At 35.0% G+C, this 11,747-nt stretch overlaps 1 protein-coding gene across 1 annotated transcript; it reads left to right on the top strand.

Moving 5' to 3' along the window:
- Positions 1–2,987: 2,987 nt before the first annotated feature.
- LOC119864936 (olfactory receptor 51V1-like) lies at positions 2,988–3,932 on the top strand. Its single transcript, XM_038569358.1, has one exon. It carries the CDS (start codon positions 2,988–2,990, stop codon positions 3,930–3,932), a length of 945 nt encoding a protein of 314 aa, XP_038425286.1.
- Positions 3,933–11,747: the final 7,815 nt, after the last annotated feature.

The raw sequence follows: 11,747 nt of genomic DNA, 5'->3' as shown, positions 1-11,747 counted from the left end.
AAACTCTTTCAAAAAATTGAAGAGGAAGGAATACTTCCAAACTCATTTTACAAGGCCAGCATAACCTCAGTACCAAAGCCAGATAAGTACACGACAAGAAAAGAAAAGTATAGACCCATATTCCTGATGAACATAGATGCAAAAATTCTTGACAAATATTAGCACAGTAAGCACACAAAGTAACAACAGTATATTAAAAAGATTAAATATTGTGATTCGGTGGGATTTATCCCTGAGATGCAAAGATAAGTCAACATATGCAGATCAATACATGTGATTCACCACATTAATAGAATAAAAGACAAAATCATATGATTAACTCAATACATGCTAAAAAGCACTTGACAAAATACATCATCCTCTCATGACAAAAATTCAACAAACTGAGTATAAAAGAAGCATACCTCTGGCAGCCCGGGTGGTTCAGCGGTTTAGCGCTGCCTTCAGTCCAGGATGTGATCCTGTAGTCCCAGGATCAAGTTCCAAGTCAGGTTCCCTGCATGAAGCCTGCTTCTCCCTCTGCCTCTGCCTCTCTCTTTCTCTCTGTCTCTCATGAATAAATAAATAAAATCTTAATAAAAAGCATACCTCAACATAAGAAGGGCCATATATGACAAACTCGTGGCCAATAACATATTCAATGGTGAAAGGTTGCGATATCTTCTAAGATCAGAAATAAGACAAGTTTGCCCAGTCTCCCCACTTTTAGTCTAGGAAGTCAGAAACTGTAGCAATCAGGCAGCAAAAAGGAAAAAGGACATCTCAACAAAAAAAGACAAAGTAAAATTGTCTTTGTTTGCAGATATGATCTTATATCTAGAAAATCCTGACGATTCCACCAAAAAACAAACAAACAAACAAACAAACAAAAAAAAACTCTGCTAGAATTAACCAAAAGATTCAGTAAAGTTGCAGGATATAAATCAGCATACAGAAAACAGTTTCATTCTATACACTAAAAAAGCAAAACATCTGAAAAAGGAAGTAGGAATTCAAACTGCTTATAATAGCATAAAAACAATAAAAAACTTAAAAATAAATTTAACTGGACAGTTTTCAATATCTGCACTCCCTTGTTCATGGCATCAGTATCCCCAATATGGAAACAACCTAAGTATCTGTCTATAGATGAGTGAATAAAGAAGATGTGATATATATTGAATATATTTAATAAAATAATATAATAAATGATTAAATAAATATTAATAATTAATAAAATAATATTCAGCCCTGAAAAAGAAGAAAATCCGGCATTTTAACAATTTTGATAAAGCTTGAAAACATGATGTTAAATGAAATAAGTCAGAGAGAGAAAGATAAATATTGCATAATACCCCCTATATGTGGAATCCAATGGAGCCAAACTCAGAATCAAAGTAGAGAGGTTGTTCCCAGGAGCTGGGGAATGAGGGAAGTTGGGAGATATTTGCCAAAGGGCACAAACTTCCAGTTAAAAGATTAAGAATTTCTGGGGATTAATGTAGAACATGGTGATTATAGTTAATGGTACTGTATCATATATGTGAAAGTTGCTAAGGGAATACACCTTACATGTTCTCACTCTAAAAAACAATGGTAATTATTTGACAGGATGAATGAGCTAATGTTATGGCAGTAATTCTTTTGAAAGAGGTAAATTATAAAATCAACATGTACACCTCAAATTGACACAATGTTATGAGTCTATTCTACTTGAATAAAGCTGGCGGGAAGGAGAGAGAAACTCTAATTGAGAAAGTTTGTGATTGATGAAAAGCAGTTACTCACAAACCCTGGAAAGTCTCCAGAACAAGAGAAGAAACAAAGAGTATGTACCTTGTGGTGGCTGAAGGCCTAGTTTGTGAAAGAAGGGAGTATGATAGAGGATCTTAAGCTCACTGATGATCCTGTTGAAAGCAAGGAGAACTGATACATGAGATAGGTTTAATGTAATTTTAAAGATTAGAGAAAACCCCTGAAACCTTTGAATCTTCATGCTAGGGAAGCAACAGCCTCTGAAAGGTGATAGCAGCGAAACTGAAGACAGATGAGCCCTTAAGAGCATATGCCTTGGAGTCGGCCTGCAAGGATTCACAGCTTCACTTACTCGCTGGGCAACTCTAGCCAGCTGCTTACTCTCTCTTGAACTCAATTTAGTCATTTATAAAGCGGGGCTCACAATAGCACCAGTTACTTAGGGTTTGTGTGGTATTACCTATTTTATAATTGAATTATAACTAACATATAGTGTTATGTTATTTTCTCTAATAGGTTTTCAACTCCTGGAACAGTTAGAACATCAAACGGAATATGTGCTTGTTAAAAAGAACAAATGCACTCCCTATGGATAATTCCAGATGGTAGTCAGGTAATAGCTGTTTTGACCATTCATTTTAAAATGTGAACAGACTATCTCTAGGGACATGGGGTCCATTTATACCCATCTCCTTCCTGACGTTATACATCACAGTCGTCTAGTTCTCTCTTGATGCAAGTACTTACAAAGATATGATCTACTTTCTCGAGAGCAGAGAAACAAATATATCTTTGAGCTTTTGTTGTTGAGTTGAGACTCGAGCAGTGATTGCCAGATAAAAAAGACAGATTGAATCACCGGATGCATGAAGAGACAGACTGAACCGCGCCCAAAGGTGAAGGGTAACTGTTTTTTGCAAATACTCCGAAAAATTAACAGACATCTGGAAAGTCAAAATTTATCATAATCTCTAGTTGCTCGAGAAAGACGAAATCTATTTTAGATCACTTTCCTTGGTCTACCCTCGATGTTTTATTAGGTAGACACACAACAAGATTCCTAAGTGTGGAGATGTACTTGGATAACAGGTGTGAACAACAGTAAGTGTGACTTTTTAATGTAAAGAATTCTGTATTACATACCCATATCATTTTTGCTCAGATTGGTCCTCTATGAGAAAATAATTTGAATGAAAGCGCTCTACCAAATGGACACAAGTGCTGACTCGTTGGAAAAATACAGCAAATGATCCATGCCTGCTTTTCCTGCTTATGACACCAATTCCTCCACCTTTCTACTAACAGGCTTCCCTGGCCTGGAACAGGAATATCCCTGGCTGTCCATCCCTTTCTCCCGTATCTATGCTATGGTACTGTCTGGGAACTGCCTGGTGCTGCATGTGATCCGGACTGAGCCGAGCCTGCACCAGCCCATGTTCTACTTCCTGGCCATGCTGGCCCTCACTGACCTGTGCATGGGGCTGTCCACGGTGCACACGGTGCTGGGCATCCTGTGGGGACTTAGCCAGGAAGTCAGCCTGGATGCCTGCATTGCTCAAACTTATTTCATCCATGGTCTGTCCCTCACAGAGTCTGGAGTCCTTCTCGCCATGGCTTTGGATCGCTTTACAGCGATCTGTAACCCTCTGAGGTATACGTCCATACTAACCAGTGCCAGGATTACCAAGATTGGGCTGGGAATTTTAGTTAGGAGTTTTGTGTTCATTATGGCTCCCATAATCCGCCTAAAGTTTTTCCACTATTGCCATTCCCACATCCTCTCGCACTCTTTTTGCCTTCACCAAGACTTACTAAGACTAGCATGTTCTGACATTCGCTTTAACAGTTTCTATGCCTTGGCTCTGGTGATTTGCACACTTTTGTTTGATTCCATGCTAATTATTGTATCCTACATTCTGATCCTGCATTCTGTCTTGGCTATTGCATCCCGGGAGGAGCGGCTTAAGTCCTTGCAGACCTGTGTCTCCCATATCTGTGCTGTCATGGTTTTCTATATCCCAATAATTGGTCTGACTATGGTGCATCGTTTTGGGAAACACCTCTCTCCTATGGTCCATGTCCTCATGGGCAACATCTATATCATCTTCCCACCCTTGATGAACCCCATCATCTACAGTGTCAAAACCCAACAAATCCGTGGCAGGATTCAGAAGTGGTTTTCCATGAAAAAGGAGTAAAACACTTTCGATTACATAGACACAGGGGCTTACCTGTAGAAAACTTCAGGCAAGGACAGGGAAGGAATATATTTATTTAAAGACATTAAAAATAAGGTGACTGAAAATGAAGACTTACAGGATATGCCCATTACATGAAAGATTTCTAAGTATCAAAAATAATAATCAAACCCAAGTTTGAAGTTCTGATAGTAGAGTCATTCATAACATGGCATTATCACTTCTGACTAGAAAAAAATAATATTCACAATTGTCCAGAGAAGTTTAACTTACAAGGAATATCTCTAAAGAAGTCATCCAAACACATAGTACCCATTTATCACTGGAGGCACAATTTTGTCACCACTTGGTATGGTTGCCTTACTCGATATAGACATTACAACTGGTTGCTAATCTTAAGTGATGTTTTCAGACTGGTTAGCAGTTTGAGAGTCAAGCAACATCACCCTTCTCTTCTGGTTAATTTGTCAACAGACAATTCTGTTGTCTGCTTCTCTAAAGAACAATCTTTCTTCATTTTACATACCTCAAAATGAGTGCTAAAATGACAATCTTAATTTGAGTCTCACAGAAATTGATGTCTTTACCGTGTAGAATAAATGTTTCACTAATATGCTTTACGGAATCTTTTTTATTTTAATCTTTTCTGGATTTGATAAATATCAACAAGGCAAGACTTTTCTTCTGTAGTGGCGTTTCTCACCATGTCTACCTAATAATTAACATGAGGTCAGATAACTAGCCATTTGGGAACGTAATAAAGCCTAGTCTGTACTAAAAACCATGTGGAATTGCTATTCGTGAACATCTTCAAGAGAAAAGATACTGTTACCTTTTTTCATCTCTAGCAGCAACTCATCTTCATTCTCATCCTCTTTACCAAATTAGGAAAAATACCCATGCATATGCTATCAGAGAGTGCTATTAGACAGAGCTGATCTTTATTGCTTTGTGGAACTCTGTCCATAAGCTTCTGAGAGCAAACTTGTTAAGCATTTCATCCTTAAAGGATTTCTCCAAATACTCTAACCCATCGTCTTTTTTCCTCTTCTATTATTGGAGAACTGAATCATTAAATTCATGATTCAATCTTCATAGCATGCATTTATGAAGAGGCATTTATCTTTTGGCATACAACTAAAATACATTAAGACACACGGAGATATATATATATGTATATATATATACACATATATATATATGATCATCTGACTGATAGCAAGTATGTAAATGTATAAATTCATAGGTCTTAAGTGTTAATCTTTTAGAAAAATGTATAAAATAGAGATAGAAGAATGGATGAAGAACTCTAACTAGGGAAAATGTGTTTTCCTTATTAGATTCCTTTGGAGTCCTTATTTATATTTTGGAAACAAGATTTGAGCAACTCATTAATTTTGTGGTAAAAATAACTTCCAATCTTCAAAAGTAGTATGGCATTGGTTTTACAATATCATATTGGCCCTTTTTCCTGCTTTGCATTAAAATGCATCTAAATGTGTATCACATGTAAGAGTTTACAAAAAATTGAAAATAAGGAAAAATTGTCAAATGATTGAAAACTTGGAAATAATTTCCATAATGCAAATGAAGCTATACTGTAAATGAATCTGGTTTAAAACATACAATTGATTATTCATGCCTATTTAATTTATGAACCAAAAAGAATCAACAATCCGTATCTAATTAAGAAGTAATTTGGGATCCCTGGGTGGCGCAGCGGTTTAGCGCCTGTCTTTGGCCCAGGGCGCGATCCTGGAGACGTGGGATCGAATCCCAAGTCGGGCTCCCTGTGCATGGAGCCTGCTTCTCCCTCTGCCTGTGTCTCTGCCTCTCTCTCTCTCTCTCTCTCTCTCTGTGACTATCATAAATAAATTAAAAAACAAAAAGAAGTAATTTATTCCACTCAACTTATACTCAAAGAGATGGAGTTTAAAACAGCAATTTTGTAAAACAAACAAACAATCAAACAGATTTTTCATAGATTTTCTTTGTTGTAATTTTTTTTAAGGTAGGGAAAAGTCAAGATTTTTCACTATAGGATGATAATTTAATGTTATTTCTATATTAATCCATGAAATGAATTAAGAAACGAATTAAAATGTTCATATGAGATGGAAGAAGGTAATGTTCTTATAGAATTCAAATTTACTCTAAATGTGATACCCAATATTTTTTCTAAAAATTTGTTAAAATCACAAGCATTCAGGGCACCTGGGTGGCTCAGCAGAGTGAGTGTCGACTCTTGGTTTCAGCTCAGGTCATGATCTCAGTGTCCTGTGATCAGCCAGCATTGGGTCATGTGCTAAGCATGGAGTCTGCTTGTCCCTTTCCCTCTGCTCCTCCCCTTATCCCCCACTATAAACGTTCTCTCTCTCTCTAAAATAAATAAATCGCTCAAAAAATTATAAGCTCTCAGCGATTAGCACATTCTAAAAATAAGTGTTATATTTACATTCAAAAATACCATTAGAAAGCATAATTGAATGACAAATCCTATTCACATATACAGAACCTGAAGATATAATGTACATAATCACACGTAGAAATCATTCACACCCTTAGGGCCACCTGGGTGACTCAGTGGATTAAGCGACTCTTAATTTTGGCTCAAGTCAGGATCTCATAGTCCTGAGATTAACCCCCCTGCTTAAGATTCTCTGTCTCTCTCTCCCCCTCCTCCATTGATGCTTGCTCTCTCTCTCTCTCTAAAAAAAAAAAAAAAAAGAAAGAAGAAAGAAAGAAGAAAGAAAGAAAGAAAGAAAGAAAGAAAGAAAGAAAGAAAGAAAGAAAAGAAAAAAGAAATAAAAAGAAATCATTAACACTTTGTTAGAGAGTGTAAGGGCATACACCTGAAATAGAAATATATTCTTTACTCTGTGTAACTGTATCTGTTCTCCTAAAACATTCCTGTAGTTTCAATGTGACTACACAAATAACAATATTCTTAATTTATAAAATGTTTATAGTTTCTTAGGAAATATTAAAAATCAGAGAAATAAAACAATTTAAAAATACATTTCAAGGGGTTCCTGGGTGGCTCAGTTGGTTGTATCCAACTCTTGATTTCAGCTCAGGTTGTGGTCTCAGGTCATGATTTCACACCCACATATCTCAAAATAACAGAATATGAAGTACAGAAGTAACACTAGATACATAGAAAAATTAAGGAATAAATTTAATGAATTTTAGTGCCATTTAATTTTTTAAAGAAAATATGGATTATGTAATAGCCATGTAGCAGACTCAAAGATAAATCTATACCTAATTTCTTTTTATTTCAAGTTTGTATTTAAATTCCAGTTAGCTAAAATACTGTGCAACATGAGTTTCAGGTGTAGAATTTAGTAATTTGTCACTCACATACAGCACTTCATGCTCACCACACCATACCCATCGCCTATTTAATCTATCTCTCTGCCCTATACCTAATTTCTTAACCCAAATATAAGTATTACTATGCTACAAACTCATTTGTACTTATACCATATCATACACAAAAAATGAAACTGTAAAATTCAGGAACAACTGTTCTTTTAAAAGAGATCTTTTGAATAAGCTACAGCTTATCCTTACAGATAAGGACAGGAAATGAGAGTTCATAAAATGAAAATCAATGCTTTGACACAGACACACATACATATATAAGGATACATAAAAACAGTGAGAAATAAAAACTCAAACTATTTGCAATTCAACACATGCCAAAATTAGTTTACTCAGGCAAAACATACTTACACATCAATATGACAAAAGACAGCATAAACCTATAAAAACAAGATATAGAATTTAAGTTGTAAAAAAAAATTCAGTTGTCAGTAGTTTGAAATGGTCAATAAATATTAAAATAGATTCGATGTCATCTAAAATTAAATAACCACAAAATTTAAAATAATAGGTCAAATACAACTCCATATTTGGTATATAATTGGCAAATAAAACATGGTTATCAGAATCTGAGGTTGTTCAGAGACTTGCATTTGCTTTTCATATGGATGTAAGTTAACAAGAGATTTTTGGAGATAAGTCACATGTGAATACTGAAATCTCTTATTTAGATTAGATGGAAAGTTATTAATATGTATACTGTTCTATAACGTGTACTTTTGAGGGTCTAATATTTATTAGTTTTATAACAATACAATTGTCAAACTACTCTTTGTTTAAAAGTTGTGTATTAAATATTTTCCAAAATTTTGACAAAATGTTTGAATTAAATAAACGCTACAGTTCATTTTTTAATTGAATCTGTTCTGTATTTCCATGATGACAAAATGGAAGAACACAAAGAAAACATAATAAGGCTTTAGAATGTTACAGAAACACTTCTAAACATCAATAAATGTTGGATGAATAAATTTAAGATTAATCATTCTCCACAGGATATTTTGTTTCTTTTTGTAGTTTAAACTCAATTAGCCACATATAGCACATCCTTAGTGTCAGATGTAGTTTTCAGTAATTCATTAGTTGCGTATAACACTCAGTGCTCATCACATCACCTGCCACAGGATTTCTTAAGAAAGTGAGTTAAAAAAAAAAAAAGTGAGTTTAAATTTAAGTTGAGGAAATAATTTGTGGAGAGATGACTATGCTTTTCTCTCTCAGCTCTCAAACACCAATTGTGGAAAAACACTGATGAAAGGAATAGCTTTAAAAATTGAGACAAGATTTTCTGTCATGGTAAACTCCACAAAGTATTTAGATATGATTAGCTCATATGGCTTTTGAGGCAAATTTTAATACCTGTTTTCATTAGCTAAAGTTATGCTTCCATGTGAGGTATATGGAGCAAGCTGCTTATGGTTTAGATTACTTTCAAGAGAAATACTAGCACCTAGTAGCTGGCAACATCACCTGGTAGAGTTACATGGTAACTTATGTGACACCAAACTCAGATTTAATTATAATCAAGATCAATATCTTTCAGTTAGAGTGATAATTGTCACAGAACATCTTAATCCCTGTCAATCTCTAGAGCCATGTATCATTTATTCAAAATGATGTTAGTGCTATGGGCATAAAATTAGGTTATCACATTTTTTTCATAATAAATACATTTATTTAGTTGATATATTACAAAAAACAGATTTATTAAAATTAAATAGAAGTAGAAAAAGATTTGAGGGATGATGAAAGGTAGAGATGAAGAGGACAAAGAAAAACCAAAACAAAACCTATCAATGATTCTCACCCTATGGGCTTTTGTTGCCCAGAGAGCCATGAACTCACTGCAGACAATGTAGAAGTCCAAGCATTTATCAGTCATCTTTTTGTAGATTATTGAATAAAATTTTACATGCATATATATATTTTTCAGAGTATTCATTGCTATGATTAATAATATACAATTAATTCAATATTACGCAGTTACAACTATATTTTGTAATGTCTTTTTTCAATATACAATTGCTGAGAGCAAAATTATTCCTTATATGAATAGATAAAAAGTTTACCCCAAACAAGTCCTTATACTTAAATTGGCTAGAAACTACTGCTTTATGCAACTAAAGTACATACGATATGTTTTTTCTTTTTTATTGTTCAATTATTTATTTAGTTATTTATTTAGTTATAAATTTATTTATTCATGAAAGACACAGAAAGAGAGGCAGAGACATAGGCAGAGGGAGAAGCAGGCTCCCTGTGGGGACCTGAGAGGGAACTCGATCCCAGGACCCCAGGATCACGCCCTGAGCCAAAGGCAGCTTCTCAACCTCTGAGTCACCTAGGCATCCCTCAAGTTTTTATTTAAATTCTAGTTTATAATCATATAGTGTAATATCTGTTTCAGGAGTAAAATTTAGTGATTCATCACTTACATGTAACACCTAGTGCTCAAGGCAATAAGGACCCTCCTTAATACTCATCATCCATTTAGCCCATTCCCCACTCCCCTCCCCTCCATCAACTCTCAATTTATTCTCTACAGTTAAGAGCCTCTTATGCTTTCCTCCCTCTCTTTTCCCCTTCCCCTATGTTCATCTGTTTTGTTTCTTAAATTCCACATATGAGTGAAATCATGTTGTCTTTCTCTGACTGACTTGATTCATTTAGCATAATACACTCTATTTCCATTCACACCATTAAAAAATGGCAAGATTTCATTATTTATGATGGTTGAGTAATATTCCATTATATTTATATATGGAATATATATAATATTATATATGTAATATTCCATTATATATACGTTGAAAATATATATATATATATAATACTAATCTTCTGGTATTATATAGAATATTATATATATTCTAAATATATATATATATATCACTTTTTTTATCTATTCATCCGGTGAGTGCATATGAGTCTCCATGAACCTGGTGAGAAGAATTACATAGTAACCACACAAAGGCACATTGGGTCACAGTAAAAGGGAACAACATAAAAGAATAATAAAATGGAGATCTTGAAATAGGCTGAATTATGGTTAATAATTATTATATTATATAATAAATAGACTGAATTATTATTAACAATTATTTCCTGGGCTCAGTAGGAATTGCCAGACTATCTGTCTACACCTAACTCATTTTCACTTGTCTTCTTACAATATTCTCTATGAGTTAAGCATTTGATTAATAGTCCACTGACACTGGGTACTGTAGGTCTGTTCCTAATATCAGTATTTGCCCATATAGGAACACATGAGCTTTATCCAGAAACAAACTCTGGAGGGTCACGGTGTTCTATGGATGCTCCAGTGTTAATATGTCTCTGCATAGTTCTGGCCTGTCTTGTTTACCTCCATCTTTATGTATCCTGTGTATAGAATCAGAGGACTTCTGGGCTTTCCTAAGCCTAATGAGACCTCCCAAACATCATAATATCCCATTACAAGGCAGCCATGGCTAACTACCATCTTGTCCACAGAGACCTTAATGTCCCCAAAGTCATTGCTGTCATACATTTAATCATTCTTGAGTAAGTAACTTTGTCTGGACACCGCAATGGAAAACCATCATTTGAAGATTTGCAGAGAACAGCTATTCAGGTTATTCTATGAGGTATTATTTTAGATCAATCAAGTGGCAGTCAAGTAGGAAAAGAAGATTTCTAGGTAGAGAAATCACAATGTATGTTTACAAAAGACATTTGAGTATTTGAGTAACGTCAGGTGGTACTAGAGAAAGAAGGAAATATTTTCAGAGGTTAAAAAGCATAAATTCAGCATTCTTGCTTCTTTTTTTTATTTTTATTTATTTATGATAGTTACAGAGAGAGAGAGAGAGAGGCAGAGACACAGGCAGAGGGAGAAGCAGGCTCCATGCACCGGGAGCCTGATGTGGGATTCGATCCCGGGTCTCCAGGATCGCGCCCTGGGCCAAAGGCAGGCGCTAAACCGCTGCGCCACCCAGGGATCCCCAGTATTCTTGCTTCTATGCAAGAATCTAAGAAGTTCCTGTTACAGAGTGGTTTCTGGTTATGTAACTCACAGTAGTCACAATGTTGAAAGATTATATTCTAAGAAAACCAAGGGTAGCAAATGACCATGGAGATGTTGGCCATCTCTAAAGTGTCAGAGGCATGAATTGTAGGATAAAAATCTGTGAATTATTTAAGACTGCAGACCGTATGTACAAAAACAGACATTTTGTACTCAGAATTTAATGAGAGCATACTAGGTTTCAGTATCTTCTTTTCTGTGATACAGTTTCATGAAGGAGATGAATGTGAAAAAAGACACAAATAATTCAGTAAATTAGAGATATTCTCATTAGCTTGAAGGCAATTGTTGACCTACTTTGCTAAAGCAGTTTCACTTATCTGGAGGGGCAATACACTAATGCTACAAAATAAGGAATTTTC

The sequence above is a fragment of the Canis lupus genome, chromosome 21 (assembly GCF_011100685.1).
Source record: "Canis lupus familiaris isolate Mischka breed German Shepherd chromosome 21, alternate assembly UU_Cfam_GSD_1.0, whole genome shotgun sequence".
NCBI lineage: Eukaryota > Metazoa > Chordata > Mammalia > Carnivora > Canidae > Canis > Canis lupus.
Note: the sequence above shows the minus strand (reverse complement) of the source record. Positions and strands in the feature narration are given on the sequence as shown.

Coding starts and splice junctions, on each gene's coding strand:
- LOC119864936 (XM_038569358.1), top strand. CDS start 2,988: ATGCCTGCTTTTCCTGCTTATGACACCAATTCCTCCACCTTTCTACTA.